General features: G+C 37.8%; 1 protein-coding gene across 1 annotated transcript in view; it reads left to right on the forward strand.

Annotated features, from left to right (window-relative positions):
• Positions 1-25845, forward strand: part of lmbrd1 (LMBR1 domain containing 1) — a 129949-nt gene that overhangs the window by 50444 nt on the left and 53660 nt on the right. The window contains exons 8-12 of the mRNA XM_052090213.1: positions 13010-13135; positions 14578-14730; positions 22484-22548; positions 22983-23085; positions 25027-25131. Coding sequence (XP_051946173.1) covers positions 13010-13135; positions 14578-14730; positions 22484-22548; positions 22983-23085; positions 25027-25131 — 552 coding nt within the window. The remainder of the gene's footprint in view (positions 1-13009; positions 13136-14577; positions 14731-22483; positions 22549-22982; positions 23086-25026; positions 25132-25845) is intronic.

The raw sequence follows: 25845 nt of genomic DNA on the forward strand, positions 1-25845 counted from the left end.
TCACCTTAATCTTTGTTCAGTAATGTGAATGCACTTTCTTAAAGCTGAATGTACTAAAAAGATAATCTTAAAATGATTTCTCCTATCCTAGCTTAATATGAAGAGACAACTATAAGTAAGTAATTTGTATGTTGATTTCCCTGAAGACTGTGAGCACTGTGGATCTCTGGCAGAGTCCATCAAGGTAGTGTTGACTCAACTAATAGTGTGAGCTTGAGGCAGGACTATCTGTTTTTTTTACCAGTGGATGATCGGGAGTATTCAGGAAAGCTGTTTTTTATAATTATTTTAGCAATTTCAGTTGCTGGAAATTGTGGTGCAGAAAATACACATCTAAGCTTTAAATGTTAAAGCTAAAAAGCTAAAAATAAATATGTAAAGCTGTCAAACTGACTAACCAACCAGTAGTTTGGTGGATGGCTATTTTAAACTATGGAGACCCATTCCTAGGACCAGAGCCACTCGGGAACTAGCTGAGTCATGGACACATAGCGCATTAGTACATGTGCACCAGACACTTAAAGGAATAGTTCACCCATGATTAATTTTTTTTTTTTTCATTTACCCACCCTCATGCCATCTCCCAGATGTGTATGACTTTCTTTCTTCAGCAGAGCTCAAACAAAGATTTTTAGAAGAACATCTCAGCTCTATAGGTCCACACAATGCAAGTGAATGGTGACCAAAATGTTTAAGTTCCAAAAAGCAAATAAAGGCAGCATAAAAGCAATCCATAAGACTCCAGTGGATTAATCCATGTCTTCTGAAGCGATCCAAACGGTTTTGGTTGAGAACAGTTCATAATATATCTTCTTTTTCACTATAAATCTTGCCATTGCAGTCTCCTTGGCAATCATGATTTCAAACTTGATTACACTTCCTAGTGCCATCTAGGTCTCTGCTCATGTGTCAAGCACTAGGAAGTGTAATCGAGCTTGAAATCATGATCGTGCCTTCAGACTGCAGTGGTAAGATGTACAGTGAAAAGGAGTTACATTTTGGTCTGTTCTCACCCAAAACAGTTTGGATTGCTTCAGAGGACATTGATTAAAATGCTGGAGTCTTATGGATTATTTTTATGCTGCCTTTGTGTGCTTTTTCTGGCTTCAAAGATTTTGTCACCATTAACTTGCACTGTAAGGACCTACAGAGCAGATATTTTCTTCTAAAAATCTTTGTTTGTGTTCAGTAGAAGAAAGAAAGTCATACACATTAGGGCTGAAACGATGGGAGAGCAGAACTGCAGTTTGCGCCTGACTGAGGAGAGGAAGAATTACACAGCTAACAGTCCAGATGCACTCTAATCTTTCCAAACAGCTTCAGATGATGTAGTGTGAAGGGATTATAATGCAAAAATACAAAAATAAGTACAGACGTGCTCTCGTTGTGGAATAAGCAGAGCCAGAGTTCTTTAAAGGAAACTCCCCGGTGTTGCATCTTAAATGCAGTTATTTTTAATGCATTTTAGCTTCATTAAAGTTCAAATAATACGGAAGCAGATCAAGTAATTAACTACAAACTCCGAAACTGTCATTTCTCTGTGCGGTCAGTGCCTATGAGTTGCGCAAATGTCCCAATCTAAGGGGGAGAGATTGAAACTGCACCCGGCTGATGCACACTCTGTCACGGGGACACTCGTACCTCGAGCGCAGATGCTTAAAGCAGCTAGATTATAACGTGATGGCTCGTGACTTATTGAATCACTGTGCATTTCTTTTTGTGAAGGAAATTGGCAATACTCAGTTTTATTAATACGAGAGAGTTCGTTTTTTTGTGAGTTAATGATGGATTGAAGTGAACAGAAAGGTGAGAGAGGGTAGTCTTCACCCGATTATACACTGCAACAAAATACGCTTTTGATTTGTTTTTGTTTTGGCTTGTTTTCCATTATAAATATCTAAAACTCCTTTAAAACAATGTACATTTTCTTTAGCAGTTATACTGCAGAAGAAAAAAATGATCTGATAATGTTGAATATAATATTAAAATGACAAACATTTAAAAATGTGTAAAAATCCTTTAAAAAAAATTTGACATGTGACAAAATACACATATATTAAAGATACATTCTCCTAAAGCAAGTCTAAATATCTTATATGTTGCTTATCAATTAAATCAATCTTGTTTTAAGGATTTCTAGATCATTTTAAATGGAAAAAAGGACAAAAACACTTGATAGCAATACGATTTTTTGCAGTGAATTTCTTTACTGAACTAAACTTAATAAGAAGTATTTTTCCCTTTAATTCAGTGAATGACATTTAGAGGTATTTTTAAAAGATGATTTTGTCCTCTTTATTGTTAGAAAGCACGTTTAATACAACTTTTTATGTCCGAGCACAAGCTGAATAATCGGTTAAGGGCTAATGATTAATCGTTGCAATAATTTTCGAATAATTGTTCTAATAATCGTTTGATTAATCGATTGATTAATCGATTTATCAAAGTAATCATTAGTTGCAGCCCTAATACACATCTGGGATGGCATGAGGGTGAGTAAATGATGAGAGACTTTCATTTGTGGGTCAAGTTTTTATGCGAATGATGCAGGTTCGAATCCATCATGTGTTGTGTTCTGACTGTCCTTCTTTGTCTTACCAAATAATTTCCAACCTAGCAACCTAAAAAAAAAAAAAAAAAAGCTGGCATATTAAATTGATCCATGCCTATTGTGAAAGTGCCAGCTGAATGACTGTAATGTTTGATAGATAAAGAGATACAGTAGTTCACCCAAATTTGAAATTCTGTCATTGTTTACTCATCCTTATTTTGTTCCAAGTGACTTTCTCTTTTCCATGGAACACTAAAGGAGTCACAAGGCAGAGTGACAGCCTTGGGAAAAACTTAATGGTGACTGAAGCTGTCAGTCCCTAATGTTCTGCCAATTTCCTTTTGTGATCCATGGAAGAGTTAACAGTGCTAAATAATTCTTGTGAAGTGGTTGTTGACACAACATTGATAGTGGAGTCCAGGTTGTGGCTTTTTTGTAAATCTATGGAAACCATCTTTGATTGTAGTCATTCTGAATGATAAAGTGGCCCCTCAATGTTAGAAATGTTGTGTGATTTTTACAATTTGGTCTGCAATCACTCAAAATGACACGCTGTCATTTCTCACTGATGTGTGTGGACGTGTTCCTGAGACATTGCCGTGATGTATATGCCCTGTTATCTTGCTCCTATTTATATATCTGAGCCTCAAGACCATTAATAAATGCCCATATTCTGATTCCTTTAACATACTGTAGCTGTTTTATTCGAAAGATAAATTGATTGTACTGGGAGTACTTGTTAATGTCATCCATTTTTCATCGCCATCATCATGGATAACCATGAACATCTCCTGTGCCCCTTTATCAGGAATTGGTGAAAGAGAATGAGGTGTAATAACTTGCTGTGTGAAAAAAAAATAACTTAAGCTATCAGGCTGCAGGCCGACCATTGGGAGAATTGGCGAATTGTTTGATGCTTCCCTCTTTATCAAATACTGTAAAAATCAGTACTATGAATCCTGCAACAATCTTGGTAAGTAATACACAATTAAGAAACAAAGATGCAGCACTTTGTCTTTCTCGGAATTGCAATCGTATCTAATTGGAGTTTAAAGGTGTTGTGCAGAGCTGTAGAACACAAGCCTGTATAAAGGGCTTGATAATTATCGAGACGCTTTGAGTATGATAATGCACTGCTCCCTGACCTCCTGTTGTCAGAATCTTGGAGAGTCGCTTACTGAGAAAGAGAAACTCCTGTATCCACCGTGGCTACACATAGCCTACAGTATAGGTTTGACACAGAAGTATGAATCGGCCTTTACTTAACACCAGCCCGGCTAAAAGAAACAGAAACCTTCCCCCATCTAATGTTTCCAGGGGTGATTTATCATATAGGGCCTATGTGTTATTATTATGCATAATTAACCAAATGGAATCTAAGTGATGGGAAACTTATGCAGTAGTCGTGTTGTCCAGGAGTGGGCAGGTTAATTTATTACTGCACTTTGAGCCAAGGTGGCTACATGCTCTTAATTCAAACAACTGGCTGAGATGTAAACTCGTTATAACTACACCACGGCCAGCTGCACTTCAACTAAATGCTAAAGCAAGCAGTTCAAGCCTTTTTATTTGGCCAACACCAAACTTTGCTGAGCTACTGGGAAATTAATATTAAACCTAAGTGCTTGCAAACAGAAGCCCCCAGCTTGTTATAAACCTCTGAAGTGCCATATGGTCAAGGTGAGCGAAGCTAACTTACCTGTCCAATGGTTGGATGGCCAGCTCTTAAAAACAATTGTGCTGGGAGTTTTAACCATGCTTTTTGAAGAGCAACTGCTCTTTTGCATGCTGTTCCAAAAGTTGTTTGGTTGGTTGATTCGTTCAAGCTGTTTTGGTGTGAAATGCTTATTCAGGAAAACGCAGGAGTTCTCCTTCAAGGTAAATGTTTTTGTTGCTTGAACAGACAAAAAGCAGTTTTGCACTTGAAACAACATTTTCTTCTTCTGAAAGATGCCTCTTACTTTTTTTTTTTTCATCTTCAAAACTGTGAATTTAACCATTGCACACTACTTGTAAAGTTTCTGCAAGAGAATTTGAATGTTAGCTACTAGGGTACATCATGTACAGTATATAAACAGTATGTAAAGTTCATGCACTTTATTTTAAAGTTTCACCATTAGTTGACTGGATAACCAGTTACTTCACTTCACCTTGAACTCAAAATGACCTCATATAATTTGAAAGGGTTCTCGGTGTGACACGTTTATAGATTTCCTGATGCTTCTTTGTCCTGCTTGAAAATGCCGTTTCTAAAGCCTTTATCACCCTCAACGTTATGAGGTGCAAAAGTGTGCTTTACGCTTCATCGAGCCACCTTCTGCGTAATGCGGTTCATGACCTCCCAAGTCTGAGCTGGTTACTGTGCTTTAGTAGTTTGGATATCAAAACGCCACTTATGTTCTCACTTGAAGCTATTTAATGTCCTTCCATTTTTATTGGCTCATACAGATGCAGAGACCATCCATCAAGCCCAATTTGCTGTTGGTGTGACGTTACAATGAAAATTATTGGCCTGCTGACTTTTTAATGTGAACATAATATTTGCATATGCAAATGAGTGTATATCACAGCACTTCAATCTGTCCGTTTGACCATGAGCCGTCTAGGTCCCTGGGCTTTGAGATTCAGTGTGTTGATTTAAAAGTCTGGCTGGCATCCTGACTTTCAGCCCTGGAGGGTTCCTCTGCCTCTTAAATCTGCAGCCCAAAGATGCTGATTCCCATGGAGATAGTGACCACATTAATTTTCACTGATTTAATCACAGTGCTGCAGAAATGACCTGCGAGCCCCTTTCTCTCACTCATTATCTTGGATGCATCAGAGCAGCCACTTCACAACAAATCCCACAATTTACATTTTCTCAGCTTTCATTTTCTCTCCCACTGTATCTTCCTTTCTGCATATTATCTCCCATCTAAGTTTTGTTCATGGGCTTCTTGTGACAGAATAATATTGCAGCCTTTTCAGTCTTTTTTTATTTTGTTTTATTGTGTTTTTGCTTTAGGGATGTGGTTTTACTTCATCTCTGTGGTTTATGGTTTATAAAGTTGGAATCGTTGGCTGTAAGGGAAGCAATGCTTGAGTTAGTGCAAGATGATATTATCATTTTTAATTATGTTGTTATATTTAAAGAAATAGTTCACCCCAAAATTAAAATTTTGTCACCATTTATTCAACTGGATGCTGTTCAAAATTCATATGGGTTTGGAACAACATGAGCTGAAGTAATTTTCATTTTTTAATGTTGTGCTTCCACTGGATGATATTGTCCCTCTGTGACATGTAAACTAAGGAAATAGTTTGCCTTTATAGGTGCATGCATAGTGATATACACAGCACATTTTAGAATAATAGAAAAGTCATCAAAACTATGGAATAAAATAAATGGAACTAAACAAAATCCAAAATAAATCAGAAGCTGTTATAATATAGTATCTTCTAAGTAATCACCCTTTGCCTTGAATTTGCAGACATGCACTCTTGACATTTTCTCAACCAACTTCTTGAGGATTCACCCTGGGATGCTTTTTAAAGTTCCCATCTATGTTGGGCACTTATTGGCTGCTTTTCTTTATTATTTGGTCCAATTCATAAATTTCAAAAACTGTTTTTATATTATTTTTGTTTTATAATGAAATCAATTAATATGGTGGCACAATTATATTTTTGTCTACAAAACTAATTTCAAACATTTAAGCATACGCCTTCAGATAAAAAGATTTTTAAGATCATGAGAAACATTTCAGTCAATTGTTTCAAAAGTTTTGACCAGTAGTGTACACACAACAAAAGGGACAGAAGAAACAATGAGGGGCCATCTGGCAGAGTACCATTGCTTGTTGTAGGCTGTACAATATACATCTGTGCTTTTACAGTTGACAGACGGTTGCTGAGGTCCCAGGCAACATGCAATCACTCTCAGCTCAGTGCTTGATTTTAGGGTCAGGCCTGTGTGTCCTCATTGGATAATGATAGTTTGAGTGGGGTTAGAGTAGGACACTCTCGACATGTCTAAGAGCTATTTCTTTACTTGACACAAGTTATTTTGGTATTTCATGGCTTTATACAGTACCGTGCAAATGTAATTTTTAAAACAGTTATTTTATATCCTATTCTGCTTTTAGTATTTCAGTAGGAATTATGAATTTTAGATTTTAACATTCCCTTTACAAACAAATTGAATAGAAGAAGAACAAGGAGCCATACAACAGATGGTATGGCCCCCACAGATCCCAGATCTCAAGATCATTGAGTCAGTCTGGGATGAAATTAAGAGACAGAAGCAATTGAGGCAGCCTAAATAGATAGAAGAACTGTGGCAAGTTCTCCAAGAAGCTTGGTGCATCTTTTTTGCAAAAAAAAAAAAACAAAAAAAAAACTGTCTAGGTGTATATAGGATAATTGGTGCTGTTTTGAAGGCAAAGGTTGCCACATCAAATTTTGATTTAGCTATTTGCATTTTTACTGGACTTTGTTTGATATTAATTGATTAATGAAGACAATTTGTGGCATTATTCTTCTATTATTTTTGGAGACATCCTTACTATGCAAATTTTTTTAGAAGTGCCTAAATCTATTACACAGTGCTGTATATATTTTTTTTCTGTGTACAAATGGAGGCCACGTGTTAGTAAATTGTGAATTTAATTTCTGTGGTCTCTCCTTTAAAGGGGCCAATTCATGAAAACCAGGATTCAAATCTCATTTCCCAATGTACATATAGAGGTTTTAAAAGTAACTTAGGGGTATCTCAGTGGTAAAGATGCTGGCTACCACACCTGGAGTTCGAATCCCAGGGCATGCTGAATGACTCCAGCCAGGTCTCCTAAGCAACCAACTTGGCCCGGTTGCTAGGGAGGGTAGAGTCACATGGGGTAATCTCTTTGTGGTCTCTATAATGTGGTTCGTTCTCGGTGGGGCGTGTGGTGAGTTCAGTGTGGATGCCGCGGTGGATGGGGTAAAGCCTCCAGATGTGCTATGTCTCCATGGCAACACGCTCAACAAGCCACGTGATAAGATGCATGGATTGACTGTCTCAGATGCGGAGGCAGCTACGTCACTACGTGACCATGAGGACTTGGAGAGCATTGGGCATTTCAAATTGGGTGAAAAAGGAAAATAAATAAATATATAATATAGCAAAGAAATTTTGTTTTATTTTAGGGGTCAGGGAAGGTAGATATTTACTGTGTAAAACAAAATTGTGGTTTTTAATAAATATATATTTTTTTCAATCATTATATTATCGTTTTTCATATGCAATTTGTAAATAATTGTTTTTGGTGTAAGAATACATTCAATTAGAATACAGCCTCTGAAAAGTCCACAGCTTAAGTGTAAGCGACAGAGGAACACTGACTTTTTCTCATTATGGCTTATTACAGCATTGGCCATTGAGGAAAAGAGTGTTTTAAAAAGGTAATAAGGGATTGATCTTTTGATGGTTTAGTGGTGCGTATAACCTTTAGTGGATGCACTGATTAGTTATTGTTGTGGGCCAGCAGATATTTTTTTCATTTCTTTGTGGAGACTGGCATTACATCAGTTTCCTCCATCATTAATCAATATATTTTTGTTCCATTATTTTGCATAATTACAGTATGGTCCATTGACTAAAAGAACACGTGATTTGGATGTTAATTCAAGCTATATTAAACAAAAATTAAAAGCTAGCCTTTGCTATTAAAAGGCCTGAGAGGAATGGATGTATTCATGGAGACATTTTTTTTTCATATTTGTGCAATGTTGGTTAGTATCCTTATTTTAAAATATTGTCTAATACAGGTTTTTAAATTGTCAATGCCGGACACAAAGGTGAAGTAACACTTGTGGTAATAGAGCTGTTCAGTCATGATGTCAGTTTGTAGGACAACCCAGAAGGATAGTTCAACATGGGTTCTCTCAGGAATTTCAAATGGATTTTTCCAAATATCAGTTTTCAATTTATAGAATGGCCTACAGTATGTACAATATGGTGAATTACATAACCACTTTACATGGTTGACGAATGATGTGGAACTTCAGTAATTCTGTAGCAAAGTTCACATTTGAGGTATTACTATGTTTAAATTATGCAGTCTGTTAACCACAGACTTCATATTTCTTATAATATAAACATTATTCACACAGGTTTTTGCAACTGCAAACTAAGCAGCTCTATTGGCCAAGCAGAAGTGCTAATCAGCTGTTGTGGATCATTTCAAAATTGTTAGATATCGTCCGATTAACCGACTTGGCCAATGTATCAGTCTATTTCTTTAGAAAAGTTTTAAAGTCATAAAACATTCAGTTTTACTTCCCGCCCAATCTAAAAAGTGCACACACACAATTTTCCCATGCAGACTGTTGAATAAATGCATCCATGTGTAAGGGGGTGCACGCCTCCACTTTCTCTCTTACCTAACCCCACTTTCATCTCTCTCTACTCCTATCTCCCAGCTGACAACCACAATCCCTTTATCTCCTATCTCTTCCACCTTCCTCTTTCTGTCTCACTTTCTTCACCCTCCTTCTCAAACTCACATGTACTACCTGTCTCTCATGCCTTTGGTCTTCTTTTCCAATCAGCACAGAACACACCTGTTTTAGTTTGGAGTGTCTCTTTTATTTTTCTCCTGCGTGATGGACTGCAGGGGTGAGGAGGGCAGGGAAAAATGGGGAAAGAGAAGGCGGAGGAAGAGGAGACGCGGGACAGATTCCTCTTTTATGAGGAGAGTGCTTGGTATTCGGGACATGGTCCGGCCTTAAGAGCCTCGTGATTCATAGCAGGGGGTGACATGGCCCATGGCATCAGTCTTAGGCCGACACTAAGAATAGTGCAGCTTACGTTTGTTTCCCTCTTCTGCGACCTGCGCCATAATACTTCCTGATGTACGTAAACAGCGAGGTTTAAAGCTTTTTATTTTAGGTTAAAATACTTCCCTCAGTCACTGCTTAATATGCAGAGAGAACTATATGTAAGCTGTTCGTAGGTTGACTTCTCTGAAAAGTCTAAACATTGTGGCTCTGGGGTGCCATCAGAATATTATTCTGTTTGTTTGAGCAACCCAACCAGCCAGACACAGCAACATTGACTCAACCAATTGCATGAGTTTGGGACGGGACTCTCTGTTTGTTCAACCAATGGCAGACAGAGGGAGCATTCAGGAAACCAGTTTGAAAGCATTATTTTCATTGTGTCGGTTAAGGAACCATAATGTTAGCTATGAAATTATCCTTAGCAAAACAAAGGAGTCAGCCATTTTATTTCAAAAACGTTAAAAATGCCGTTCCATCACCGTCATTTCCATCACGGAATTCTTTTGAATACAAAACGACAAAGATTGCATACTGTAAATCTGTGATGCATGTACAGTATATACACTGTTGAACAATGTTAGTAGACATATAAAATAAAAATAAAAACTAGTACTAAAAGTGCCCAAAGTTGAAGAAACATCAATTTGTTTTTGCAGTTCTGTCTGGTGACGCTAGTGGTGCAGACATCACTCACGAAACAGCACATCAGTTTCTCTGCTTAAAAAGCAATCTTCAGCACAAGAGATAAAAAAGGTCACTGGTGTTTTAGCCACCTCCTGAAGATCTAATTGTGCTGCTGACTTTTGTCTTGGTTCTGATATGAAAGCTTTTGAAAATGGCAGAACCCCGCTAGCAATTTTTTTCAGAGGTTGACGAAGTGTATATGTGTGTGCGCACAGTCTTGTCTCTTTTATTCCCTGCCTGTATTGATTTGCCAACAGGAGAGTATTGAAGATGGTCTTCATTTGTAATTAAAGATCACAAAGCCCATAATGAGAAGGCTAGCAGGATTCTGTCCCCTACCTTTCTCTGCACACTGCATAAGACCCAGGTGTCCTAATGCAAAGAACTGGGAAATAAATAGTAAATATATATTCGGAAAATATGTGGCAGCCCTACTAGAGACAGTTGTGTCTGAATATCCTTGGAAATCAGCAGTTACAGAAGTACTCAAACCAGCCTATCTGGAACCAATCATGCCATGGTCTAAATCACTGACATCAAATGTTTTCCCCATTTTGATGGTTGATGTGAGCATTAACTGAAGCTCCTGACCCATATCTGCATGATTTTATGCTCTGCACTGCTGCCACACGATTGGCTGATTAGATAATTGCATGGATGATTGTTGGTTTAAGTAATTCTGTAACTGCTGATATCCTGGGATTTTCACACATTCACATATTTTCCAAATGGTGCCATATAAAAAAAAACGTCCAGTGAGGGTTAGTTGTGCAGACGGAAATGTTTTGTTGATGAGAGAGGTCAACAGAGAATGGCCAGACTAGTTCGAGCTGACAAAGTCTACGGTAACTCAGATAACTGATCTTACTTTTGTGGTTAGAAGAATATCAGACTGCTATTCTGAGATATGGGTTGGCGCTGTAATATTAGGCAGGTGGTTTTAATGTTGTGGCTCAAAATATTAGAATAAAGAATTTATAATACAGAAATGTCGACCTTCTGAAAAATATTTTAATTTCTGCACTAAATACTTGGTCGAGGCTCCTTTTGCATGAATTACTGCATCAATGCAGTGTGGCATGGAGGCAATCAGCCTGTGGCACTGCTGAGGTGTTATGGAAGCCCAGGTTGCTTTGATAGTGACCTTCAGCTCGTCTGTATTGTTGGGTCTGTTGTCTATCATTTTCTTCTTGACACAGGTTCTCTATGGGGTTCAGGTCAGGTAAGTTGGCTGGCCAATCAAGCACAGTAATACCATGGTCAGCAAACCAGTTACTAGTAGTTTTGGCACTGTGGGCAGGTGCCAAGTCCTGCTGGAAAAGGAAATCAGGATCTCCATAAGGCTTGTCAGCAGATGGAAGCATGAAGTGCTCTAAAATCTCCTGGTAGTGGGGGCTTGGGTAGCTCAGTGGTAAAGACGCTGGCTAACACCCCTAGAGTTTGTTAGTTGGAATCCCAGGGTGACTCCAGTCAGGTGTCCTAAACAGCCAAATTGGCCCGCTTGCTAGGGAGGGTATAGCGTGGTCATATAATGTGGTTCGTTCTCGGTGGGGCACGTGGTGAGTTGAGCGTGGCTGGCATGGGAAGCCTCCACATGCGCTATGTCTTCGTGGCAATGCGCTCAACCAGCCACATGATAAAGATGTGCGGGTTGACGGTCTCTGATGCGGAGGCAGCTGGGATTCCTCCTCCGCCACCCGGATTGAGGCGAGTCACTACGCAACCACGAGGACTTAAAAGCACATTGGGAATTGGGGTGAAAATTGGCAAATAAAAATCTTCTGGTAGATGGCATTGAGAAAACACAGTGGACCAACACCAGTAGATGACATGGCACCCCTAATCATCACTGAATGTGGAAACTTCACACTGGACTTCAAGCAATTTGGATTCTGTGCCTCTCCACTCTTCCTCCAGACTCTGGGACCTTGATTTCCAAATGAAAAGCAAAATTTACTTACCCCTGAGCAATAATTATTTGCAGAAATTTGTGCAAAAGGAGCCCCGACCAAGTATTGAGTGCATAAATTAATATACTTTTCAGAAGGTCAACATTTCTGTATTACAAATTCTTTATTCTAATATTTTGAGATACTGGATTTTGGATTTCCATGAGCTGTAAGCCGTAATCATCAAGATTACAACAACAAAAATGCTTGGAATATTTCACTTTGTGTAATCAATCTAGAATATATGAAAGTTTCACTTTTTAAAATAAAATTATGGAAAAAAGTCGATATTCAAATTTTTTGAGATGCACCTGTATATATTTATTTATATATTTTCTTTTTTTTGAGCTTGTGGTGCTCCCAATCCGAAAGCCACCAAACTGTTTTTTATAAAAGTTCCCTACATGTGCTCTGATATTTTTCTTTAAATAAATGAAAGGGAATGGTTAATACAAATGTTGTACGGATTTGGAGCACATGAGTAAATGACAGAATTAATTTTTTTTGTGTGAACTATCTCTTTGAGGTTCACAAAAGCTTAATATACGTGTATTTATGTATGTATATATATATCAGAGTGTATGGGGCTGCAAAACCACAAACTCTGTAGGAAACACTGGTTTGATAATGTGTTCCAGTCGTTTGTCGTCACATGGGGGCACTGTTATGCTGTGAGCTGCAACAAATCAAAGCACACATCTTCTTCTCAAAATGGTTGCTGCATGCAAACACACTTATACTCTTTTCTCTCTTTCGTCTACTCCCCTTCACTCTCCTTGCTAAAAAAAAAAAAAAAACACACACACACACACACATGGATTCAGCAGTGTCTGAATGACACCCACTCCCTTTTGTCAATTGCCATAATGTATGGATTTAGCTCCCCTGCCTGACATATTATTACACATGCACCGAAGGGTACTCAGGGCCGATCGGCAGGCACTCTTGATGGAATTGTGGTGGCACTCTACCTGATGACTGTGAATGATGTATAATTGGCGTTTAACGCTCTCTCGCTCTCCTACAGGCGTACGGGATGTCCGTCCTGCCACTGAACCTGATAAAAGGCACGCACAGCATCCTGTATGAGCGCCTGGAGAACTCAGAGGACACAGAAGAGGTGGAGCACCAGATAGACAAGCTCAAAGCCCAGGTTTGTGTGTATATGTGTGTGTGTGAAATTAATTAAGATCAGCTGTGCCCTGCTCGCTTTATTGAGGATGAGCTGCTATCTGTTGCTGGCCATTAGCTTTGAGCTGTGGTTCTCAAACTTAAAGTACCACCTTTGATCAAGTCTGAACCTTCTTGTTCTTCTCTAAATTTCACACAATCTCTATGTTTACTAATATATATATATACAAACACACACACACACACACAGGACTGTGCAAAGTCTTAACACATAAGATGTTTCACAAAAGCATTAGTCTTAAGATGGTTATTTATATCTTCAGCTTTATTGTGTCAATAGGAAATATAAATGTTAGACTCCCAAACATTACTTTTGCAAATAGAAAAGATTAGAATAGAAAAACAGGGAGCCCTGCAACAGATGTCATGGCCCCCACAAAACATTGAGTCAGTCTGAGATTACATAAAGAGACAGAAGCAATTGAGACAGCCTAAATAGACAGAAGAACTGTGGTGAATTCTCCAAGAAGCTTGGAACATCCTATCTGCCAACAACCAAGGAAAACTGTGTCCAGGTGTACCTAGAAGAATTGGTGCTTTTGTAAAGGCAAAGGTGGTCAGACTGAATATTGAAAACTATTTGTCATTATTTTGAAGACATCCTCACTATGCAACATTTTTCACAGTGCCTAACAATTTTGCATAGTACTATATATATATATATATATATATATATATATATATATATATATATATATATATATATATATATATATATATATATATAATATAAAGAGATTCTTCACCCAACAACAAAAATGCTGACATCATTGTATTGCCCGTATGTTGCTCTTTATTTTAATGGCTTTTTATGGAACACAAAAGGAGATGTTAGGCAGAATGTAAGGGGCTGACGGCCTCAGTCACCTTTCAGTTTCATTGCATATTGTTTGTTGCATAGTGAATGTTGACTGAGGCAAAAATTCTACCTAAGATCTCCTTGTGTACTCCATGGAAGGAAAAAGTCATGCAAGTTCAGCACAAGAGATGACAAAAAAATGTAACAAAATAAAAAAAACTTGACACAAAGCAAATTGGCATCAATGTGAGCACAAGCATACGGACTGTGAGCAACATACACCTAATGCATTCCCAATGCTGAATGAATGCACAAAGCAATATTAAAAGTGTAAATGGATCTTTTTTTATTGTAAATTGAAAAGGAAATACAAATAAAACAAGGAAGATAAAACAATTAAAATAAAACATATTATTTGTAATGTTTTGTATTGTACATTTCCAAAGTTCTGTTGTAACATGGGTAGTGGGGACACTTAGTTTGCATACCACCGTTTGAGAACCACTGGCTTTGAAAAATGTTATTTTCAGAAAGAAGGGAATACCATTTCAAAAACAGACTGTGAAAAGAGAATAGTCTCAGGTTTTCTTTCTGTCTCTCTGCAGTGTGCAGATGGACGTCCTCTCTCTATTAGAGACCGGAGAAACCTCCAGGATCTTGAAGCCAAACTTCAAATGCTCCATCGCAGAGGGCATCACCTGGAGATTGCAGAGAGGAACTGCTGTAATAAAGTGGGCATTGCCCTGCGCCCAGTGAAGGTTCGATTTTCAGCTCTTAATCACTTTATTAGTTCTCTCTTCATCCCCTCTGAAGTTTTCACATCTCTGTTGAACTATCCACAAAGTGGGTCCTTTAGAATATCTTCATAAAGTCATTCTGAGAGTTTGATCATTTAATGAAAAATCTAATTTTCCAATATTTTTATAAATTATAAATCTATTTATTGTTTTAGTTCAGTGTACTATGAAAACATACTGTACATTTTTACTTAAAACGTCCTCCCCAAACCAAAAATTCTACTTAATGAAATAAGCTTTATGATGTCACACAATTGTATACATGAACACACCTTTGGATATGCATCAACAATTGCTATTCGGTCTATTATAAAGAATAAAGTATGATAGGAGTAAAATGTGGGAACATCTGTTAAACTGTCCTGTGCTGTCTGTAGCACCAATCCCAATGTAAAGAAAGAGGGTCTTCAAATCATAAATTTTTATCCTCCCACACTCTGACCCAGCTGTCACCTAGGCCACATGGGCTTCTGTTTAATATTATCCAATAGACAAATAGCTCCTTAGGCATTGTTTTAGGCTACTGCTGCTTATATTTACATTTATGCATTTGGCAGACGCTTTTATCCAAAGCGACTTATAGTGCACTTATTACAGGGACAATCCCCCCGGAGCAACCTGGATTAAGTGTCTTGCTCAAGGACTCAATGGTGGTGGATGTGGGGATCGAATCAGCAACCTTCTGATTAACAGTTATGTGCTTTAGCCCACTACGCCACCACCACCCCAGCTGCTTAATGCAGCTGGTGTTTCAGGAGAGCAATAGTCCTCCACAATAGACCGCAAACATGCATTCAGATCTTGCTTCATTCTGGTATAGAACACCCAGTGTTCGAGTCAAGTTAAGTCATATTTATTTGTAAAGTGCTTTTCACAATACACATAGTTTCAAAGCAGCTTTATAGAAAAGCATGTTGCATTGTCTGTAATGTCTTAAAGTCTCCATTTAGCAGTTTCATTGTAAAATGTAAATTAAAGTCATGCCTTAAAATGAGTAGTCTTTAGGCCCCCAGTGAGAAAGCCAAAGGCGACTGTGGCAAAGAAAGAAAAACTCCATAAGATGTTAATTTGATGGAAATGAAAAAAAAGATGTGACAAAAGCAGTGTTCAGTAAAAAGGTTTCTCGCTGTTTGTTGGAATGCAGTTGTTAGCAATCAATCAATTCCTGATGGATAAATTAAATTCCTGCCCTACATTTGTTAATTATTATTATTAATTCGAAAATGTCACATTACTAAAGTAAAATGGGTTGTGGATGCTGTTTCATGTTGTCTTTAAGATTAAGTATTATCCATTGTATAAAACTTTTACAGTCATGCAAAGCTGTAATTTACATGGATAAGGTTTATAGAATCATAAGTTCAAATATAACCCTTAATCATCCATATTCAATTTTTTTTAGATTCTTTTTCTACGTCAGCTGTCATCTGTTCCCTAATTAATTCTCCCAGTACTGTCATTGTGCGGTCTTAAGGTCTATTAAAGGGGAGGTGTGAATTACATTAAATTTCATGTTGAATTTGATGTAACACTTTTGCTTACGTTATGACTTAATTTGAAGGTTTCCATTGACAATCAAGAAAACCTTTCAATTATATACCTTGGCACAAATGCACCAAACTGAACAACCGGTTTCCTAGATGCATAATTTCATAATGCTTAATTTTGTCCATCTAATCAAATGAAGTCTTGTAGGTTCAATCTGTAACATTTATAACTGGGCAGACACTTTTATCTAAAAACTATGGATAGTGCATGCAATTTACAGTATTTATTTAAGACTCTGGAATGTTAAGAATTAAACAATGGGGTCCAAAGCCCCCCCCCTTTTGGAAAATTTAAAAAGTTAAATGCAGATTCCGCACTATTTGTTGTCATTATTCAGATTCTTTCTGAAGCACTCAAATCATGCTGGGAAAACATGGATCATCAGTTTTTGCACAAACATGTGGAATTGATGCCAGCTTGAGTGCATGTTGTCATTACAAAATAGGGAAATACCAAGAAATTCTGAAATTGTTCAGTTCAGCTTTGCACTCAAATTGTTATGTTGTTGATAGTCACTTGAAATGAAAAGTTTGTAATACAAAGTTTGGAAACATTTTCTCTAGTGGTCTCAGACTTTTGAACCCTCTGTACATTTAATTATACACAGAATATCTCTAATAATCACAAGCATCTCTGTTATTCTCTGCAAGTTTGGTCTTTCATCAAAACTCTCATTTGCTGTTCCTCGGATTCTTTGCATCGTCTCTCCTCCCAGCGTGCTCTGCACTGGAGGGGTTCTTCGTTTCCATCTTTAGTGGGCCAGACATGAGCATGGCACTCTAATGATAGACTCCAGACTCTATTTATACCTAAACTAGGCTTGAGATTTACTAATTTTCTCTCTAGAGCTGCGGGTGAAAAACATACTGAGAGAAATCTGTCTGCCAGTTGCTTCTCTCTCTCTGTCTCTCTCTCTCTCTCTCTCGCTCTCTCTCTCTCTCTCTCTCTCTCTGCTCTCTCTCTCTCTCTCTCTCTCTCTCTCCGTCAGTCACTGCACATCGTTTACACTGTCATGATCATTTTGTGAGCACCACGCTTATTTTAGCTTAGCATTTGAGTCCAGCCTCTTGCAATAAAGTATTAATATCTGCGCGGGTGACTTGTTAGAATGTCTTTGATTTTTAGTGCAAAGGTGAAGCGTTGTAATTTTTTGAGCCATTAGCCAAAATATAGGCAGCGTTTTATGGCATAAAAGGCACGCTTTGGACGTGAATGCTGTTTCAAAGGTTTTAAGCAAATAATTCCCCCAAAAATGAAAATTCTGTCATTGTTCATTCACTCTCATGATTTCCTTATCTATATCCATCAGACTTTCTTTCTTCTGCTGAACGCAAAAGTATATTCTGTTGATTTATTTGGCTGCGTTGATAAAAAAGTCTTGTCCCTTCAGTTTCTTTATTTGTTTAATTGCTCTTCTCAAGAGTTTTGGCTTGCTCTGTATGTTAAAATGTACACTGTAAATGTCCGCAGCGCTTTGCAGCACGGTTCCCTCATGCTTTAATATTTTCACTTTAGTGTAACTCCAAATATATTTAAATGTAAATATAGAGGACACCGTTTGTGGATTGATTAATTTTCCACATAACAAGCCCAACTGCAATCATGTGATTCTCGCTCATCCCCCGTGATTTAATTGTGATCCGAATGTATGAGTTTTATCACAGAGGAGCCATGGAAATGTAGTTTTACAGATGCCACCATGAGAAACAATTGCCGTCCGAACAGGGCTGTACTGGCTATAATTTCTTTGTACGTGCTGATTTTGGTCTTTTGAACACATGGGATGGAAACTCGGCTTTATATTATGGTTTTTCCACATAAATTACATTTGCAGTTTGTATGTAAACATAGTTTATGAGGTTCCATTTGAGTTATTATGCTACCATAGAAGGCAGCAGCCTGTGTAGACAGTAAACAGTGAGGCAGCTTTTGGAATAGGGACTAGATCTTGGATATTTGTTTGAGGATCAGCTTCTCCTCTCCATATACTCTAATGTGCCATTTTCAGGTGCGATTCGCACTTCCTGTTGTGAAGTCTCACATGTACTTTGTTGTCACTAACACAACATGTGTATTGAAATTCAACACGTTTCCATGATCTTGACGAAGTACACCCTCCTGTGAGAGCCAACACCACCACGTAATGGAGTCACATGGCCACAGTTTGCCTGAGAAAGTGAGTCCCAACGGGTGGGTTGTTAACTGGTGCATGGGTGGTCATGGGCGATCTGAGATGTGTGAGGAGACCCTGCTGATGAGTTTAGATAGATTCAACTGTCAGCACAGACTAATAGATCACACACACACACACACACACACACACACACACACACACACACACACACACACACACACACACACACACACACACACACATATATGTATGCTCACACATTTCTATTTCCCTCTAATGTGGAACTGCCAGATGTGATTGATTCCCTTAAGAGAGCAGGTTAATTGACCTAAATTCTGTTTCAGATTGATTAAGATTGATTGATTTTAATTATTGTGTTTACCATTTCATCTGCTGTGGAAATTGGTTTGGAAAATTTGAAGTGGCGTATTGGATGTGCTTAGGTATTTTAATGAGCTCTGAGCGGATTAACCTTAGCACATATCACTCAAATTGCACGTGTTTCCTCCCTTTGCGATGAGTTTATTGGATCTGTATTACAAACGTTACATATAGTGGGCACAGTGGTCGTTTGCACATAACATTAGGCGTATGGTGGGGCCTGAATGAGTAGGCAGTGAGAGCACAGTTCCATACAAGATGTAGTGGGATCAGAATGTTAACACATGAAGATTCAGCAGGCTCGGGTTTGACTAAAGCGGCAGGTGGTTGCCAGCCTAATTATAAAATGAAAATGATGAATGATAAATGATGAAGCAGCCCTTAGTAGAGTTAATTGACCCATAGCTAAGCTGCACCCCCCCTTTGTTACTGTTGCTAGCTCAAAAAAGCTTTACCGAACATCCTATAGGAATAAGTGGTGGTGGTGTAGTGGTCTAAGCACCATAACTGGTAATCTGGTAATCTGAAGGATGCTGGTTCAAGACCCACAGCCACCACCATTGTGTCCTTGAGCAAGGCACTTAACTCCAGGTTGCTCCGGGGGGATTGTCCCTGTAATAAGGGCTCTGTAAGTGGCTTTGGATAAAAGCGTCTGCCAAATGCATAAATGTAATGTAAATGTAACTTGGAGATTTTTGTTGTTGTGCCGAAATCTGACTAAACATCACTAAACTTATCTGTGTGAAGCTATTTTCAGTGTTTCATTGGCATGGCAAAAAGGTTGTAATATTGCAAATAACTTTACATAGATAAGGTAAGTAAGCTATTTAGATTTTCACACTAAAATCATGTTAACACGTAATCTTCTAGCTATACTTTTAAAAACATTTGTTTTACTTTAACGTTTATTGACTGGCCCCATTCACTGCCATTGTAAGTACCTTAAAGGAATAGGTCACCCAAAAATGGAAATTATCTCATCATGTTCACACCCTTATGTCATCCCAGATGTGTATGACTTTCTTTCATCAGCTGAACTCAAATTAAGATATTAGAAGAATATTTCAGCTCTTTTGGCCCATACAATGCAAGCAAATGTGTGCCAAAATTTTGAAGTTCCAAAAAACAGCATAAACAGCAAAGTAAGCATAAAAGTAATCGATAAGACTCGATTGGTTAAATAAATGTCTTCAGAAGCAATATGATAGGTGTGGGTGAGAACATATCACTGTTACATTCTTCATCTTGTGTTTTTGATGATTCACATTCTTTGTGCATATTGCCCCCCACTGGGCAGTGAGAAGAATTTCTAGCAAAAAAAGGACTTAAATATTAATCTGTTTCTCAACCTCACCTATCATATCACTTTTGAAGATATGGATTGAAACACTGGAGTCATATGGAATACTTTTATGATGCCTTTATGTGCTTTTTGGAATATCAAAATGTTGTCACCCATTCACTTGAACTGTATGGGCCAACAGATCTGAATCATAAAAAAAAATCATAATTTGTGTTCTGCAGAAGAAATAAAGTAATACACATCTGGGATGAGAGAGTTTAAATTTTTAATATAACTTATTAAATATGTATTTTGAGGGACAGGTAGAGATTATTATTATTGTTATTATTATATGTATTTAGCTTAACTTGTATTAAACTTAGAACATTCCTCTATGATTTATTTAAAATGTAGAAACGGGAAAAAGTTTCCTCTCTGGGTGCCTTGTGTCACTATTAAAATTGTGCTAGCCATAACATTTTGCCATATTTTTGGATCATTTCTGTATGAATACACAAGACTACCATAGACTTGCATAAGAAAAGAACAAAAACAAATATGATAATATGGTGGACAATTTCGTTTTGATTTGTTTCTCTGTGTCGTTGGTCCCTCTTCTGTTTACGTATCTCTCCACACAGTTTCTTCCACTCTTGTTCTGATTGTTTTTTGTTTTTTTTTGCCACCTCTCTTCCTTTGTTTTTGTGAAAATCTGGAGTGATTTCTGCACACGTCAGGGTTTTGTTTACTCCCTCAAGTCAAGTTGAGCAGACGTTAGCTCCAGGAGGCCAGTCAAAGGCAGCCGTTCAGTCTGGCATATTGCTTTTGTTTTGCTTTGTGGATGTGAGTGTATTTGTTTCTGTCTCTTTGTTCATTTACTCTTTGCTTTGTGGTTCAATCCATTACTTATATATATATAGAGCTCATGACCGGTTCATTCATATCACTCTGTGTCAGGCTGAGGTGGGCCACACGATGTGATCATGTGCAAATACGACACAACCTCTGCGTTAGCCATGATTGACCAATAGGGAACATTTGAGTCCTCTGAAAAGACTTTTGGTGCTGTGTGTTGTGTATATATATATATATGCATGCATACATACATGCATGCATGCCTGCCTGCCTGCCTGCCTGCCTGCCTGCCTGCCTGCCTGCCTGCCTGTCAGTCAGTCAGTCAGTCAGTCAGTCAGTCAGTCAGTCAGTCAGTCAATCAATCAATCAATCAATCAATCAATCACTTTTGGGGGAAAATGTGACCGTACATGTAGTTCAGCTTTTTTCAATTTAGTGTAGCATTTCTACTACTTTTTGCAACAAGTTAAGTAGCATGACAAAGCACTACATTGCTGTTTTATGTTATACTGTTTTGCACAATCAATCATATTACTGACCACCAAGCCATAATCAAATACAGAAAAAATCAAATAATAGAAAAAAATCTCTCCTAGAATGTCTATCTGAAGTAGTGTATGGTAGTCAAATTCACTTTAGTGAATCGGTTTGTTCTCAGACAGTTAATTTCACTCAGTTTTAACCTGTTTAAAAGAAGCAACTCACTGATTCATTCCTCAATTTTTTTTTGTGTTGGTTAAATCTTGATTTGTTTTGTTATATGTAACTTGTAATTATGTAAAAAAATGTCATCATAATTATATTCATTATAATATATGTATTATTAATAATAATAATAATTATTATTATTTAATAATAATTTAAAACACAATTAGGCCCTCAATCTATAATGGCACTTAATGGCACTCAATCTATAATGGCATTTATTAAAAACATAACTTAAATAATTCACATGACCAGATGGTCTTGCTGGTCAGGAGGGTTTCCTCATTTTAATTGCAACTGTCTATATATACTGTATATATACAAAATACTTTATTATTATTATTATTATTATTATTAATAAACTTGTGCTGCCCTGACTAAAAAAATGATTTAGTAATATGTGTTCTGTATATGATTAAAACAAAATTTCCCTGTGTAACACCGTTCAATGGAAAGGAGGAGGCGAGAACCGGTTTGACAATATAAGTAATATTTTAATCAAGAACTGAACCAACAAGCACACACACACACACACACAGGTGTCGGGCAGCTGCCCATAACTCTCTCTCTGTCGCACCGCCATCTCCGTTCACCTTTATACCTCTCGGGCTTAATCAGCCTAATTAGTGGCCGGGTGTGCGGAATCATGACCTGGCCCCGCCCTCCACCCTACCACACCCCCTTTAAGAGCTTTAATGTTGTTTTGCGCTCTACTTTTTTTAAAAGGATAGTTTCACTTTACTTTACTACAGTTTCAAAATGGTTTCCTCAATTCATATATAACCTTAGATCTTTTTATGGCCTTTCAGATACTGATCGGGGTCTTCTTCATCCTGGTGGCCCTTTTGTTCATTGTGGCCTTGTTTATTTCCAAGTAAGTTCCATCAACCTGCCTGAAATGCCACATGACACTCTGACAGTGGACTCTACAGCAAAGAGGAATGCACTCTATCCATAATGCCTTTCCTACAACCACCCCCCCCCACACACACACACACATACACACGTTCACATGAAGTTATAAACAAGTGACTCACCCCAATAAAAAGCACAGGCTGAGCACAATACAATTGAAGGTCACGTCAAAAAAGAACGTTCAGACAGTGCTGGAGTAAACATGGTAGCCTGTTGTTATTGAACAGTCCACACAATCATCAAACACCTTTACAGTTTTAAATGCACTCACACTTTATAATTTACAATCACTGCTCTTCATTTTATAGCAGACCATTGAGGGCTATAGTTATTGATGTTCCAAATTCATTCTCATATGGGTTGATGAAGTTAAATGTGTTTGTCTTGTTGCAGTCTGGATAAGGCTTTACATTCAGCTGGTATCAGCACCGGATTTATCATCTTTGGGACCAACTTAACCAACCCTCTTAATGAGCTACTGCTGGCCCTACAACCTGTGAGTAATGCTATCTCTTGCTCTATTAGTGACACAAAGGCCTCACACTTTCTTTGATTGCTTGGTCTGACCTGAATTCAATTCCTTGCCCTCCTGCCTGTGCAGGTCTCTTTTCACATTGTTTCTTTTTTCTTTGAATTGCTCTACGTTTGTGTCATCAACATTGATTACTGTGGTAGTTCTTTACAACTGTAGCAATGCAGTGACTCAGCAGGAGAAAGTACCAAATAGGGAAAGTGGTTTTACCTTTAAAAAATGGTTTTAGTACCATTTACACTGAATAAAAGTGTGCCCAACACGCACATATACTGTATACACCTATTAGCCACAACATTAAAACCACCTGCCTAATATTATAGGTGATTGTGATTGTTGGTGCCAGATGTGCTGGTTTGAGTATTGTTTGAGTATTTCTTTAACTGCTGGTCTCCTGGGATTTTCATGCACATTAGTCTCTAGAATTTACTCCGATTGGTGCCAAAAACAAAACACATCCATTGAGTGGCAGTTTTGAGGATGGAAATGTCTTGTTGATGAGAGACGTCAACAGAGAATGGCCAAGCTGGTTCGAACTGACAAAGTCTATGCTAACTCAGATAACCACTCTGTACAATATTGGTAAAAAAAAAAAAAGTATCTCTGTAAAAGCGCTGTTTTGGTGGCACAAGGGGGATCTACACAATATTAGGCAGGTGGTTTTAATGTTTTGGCTGATTGGTGTAAATGGATGTATATGCGTTCGACAGACACTTTTATCCAAAGTGACATGCAACGTTTTGGTCTCAGGTTCTTGGAAAGTTTGTGTTTATGTGGCTAGTTTGTTGCACAAAGCAGAAACCATAAAACATTGTTTAACAAAGATATGCAATGTTCAAAATTCTGAGAACTTAAAATGAAACCCTTGAAGTTTATGCATCAGAAATAAGAATGTTATTCATCATTTTGACTTTTGGAAGTATAAAATATGATCATTCGTTTCGCTCACTACTTGAATTGGCTTGATGAAACTTAATTGTTCAGGAATCCAGGCCATTAATTTCAGCAATTATGGTGCATGAAAAGGGAAATAATAAAATTAATTTGCAAAGGAATAAGAAACAGAGGCTCTTGTGGACAGCCCGGTAAATTATTGCATATCCTGCTTCCGAAAATATTTTTCTAATTTGTGTTTCATCATGTGATGGTGAACCATATTCCATCTGCAATATGGGGCATCCTTTAAGGCCAGTGTGTATTTGGCTCATTTCAAAAAAAGCATTTCAGCTCCAGCGGTGTTATTGAGGACAAGCTGCCAGCAGAAGAGTCATTGCCATTTCTACAAGCTGAAGTCGAGCCAAAATCACAGAGGACCATTTTTAGCTTGACTGTCAAACAGTTCCACCGTGTATTTCCTTTGGCTCTTTTGAGAAGACAATGAAATGAAAATAGCCAGGATTGTTGAAAAAACTGTAACAAAATTGTGTTAACAATACATTTCTAGTGCAGGAGCCACCACTGAGAGTGTGTGAGTGTATATATATGTCCTTGGTTCCTCTAGCATTGTGCGGTTTGTACAACATGCATCATTTACTATTAAAACGATTAAGTTACTCAAGGAAAAGGGAGCATGGGCACAGCAATATTTATTGTCAGGCTTTGTGATAGTTGGTAATTCTTTTAGTTGACAAAAAGGCCAGACAAATGTGTCTGTGGAAGCAGCTACATGGATTTCCACTGGTTTTAAGCCCTTGTGAATGGCCTTGTGTTTGTATTTGTTTGTGTTTGTGTGTGTGTGTGTGTGTGTGTGTGTGTGTGTGTGTGTGTGTGTGTGTGTGTGTGTGTGTGTGTGTGTGTGTGTGTGTGTGTGTGTGTGTGTGTGGTGTGTGTGTGTGTGTATCCTTGCACAGATTGAAAAAATTAGAGGACAGAACTGGTTGATTATTTGTTTCTCTTTCTCCTCAGGTTTTCCCTCTGGACTATGTTCTGATCACCATCATCACTATGTACTTTTTCTTCACCTCCATGGCCGGGATCCGAAACATGGGTATCTGGTTCTTCTGGATACGGGTAAGACACAGCAAGCTCTTTCTTAAAGGGATAGTTTACCCAAAAACGTATATTCTCGCATCGTTTACTCACCCTCATGCCATTACAGATGTGTATGACCTTCTTCCTTCTGCTGAACACGAACAAAGATTTTTAAGAAGAATTTTTCTTTCTTTTTTCAATGCAAGTGAATGGGTACCAAAATTCTGAAGCTCCAAAAAGCACATAAAGGCAGCATAAAAGTAATCCATAGGCCTCTAGTGGTTAAATCCATGTTATATGATAGGTGGGGGTGAGGAACATATCAATATTTAAGTCCTTTATATACTATAAAATAAAATATCTCCTCACTGTCCAGTGGGTGGCGATATGCACAAAGAACACGAATCGCCAAAAACATAATAAGAAGAATGTGAAAGTGGAGATTTATAGTAAAAAGGACATCAGAATTAATCTGTTTCTCAGCCACACCTATGAAATTGCTTCTGAAGACAGATTTAACCACTGAAGTCTTCTCTGGAGATTTATGTTATGGAGCCTTTGTGTGCTTTTCGAGTTTAACATTTTTGGTACCCATTCACTTGCATTGTAAGGACCTACAGAGCTGAAATATTCTTCAAAAAAATCTTTGTTTGTGTTCAGCAGAAAAAAGAAAGTCATACACATCTTGGATGGCATGAGGATAAGTAAACGATGAGAGATTGTTTGGTAGAACTACTTTAAAGACTTTATATC

This window comes from Xyrauchen texanus, chromosome 24 (assembly GCF_025860055.1).
Source record: "Xyrauchen texanus isolate HMW12.3.18 chromosome 24, RBS_HiC_50CHRs, whole genome shotgun sequence".
NCBI lineage: Eukaryota > Metazoa > Chordata > Actinopteri > Cypriniformes > Catostomidae > Xyrauchen > Xyrauchen texanus.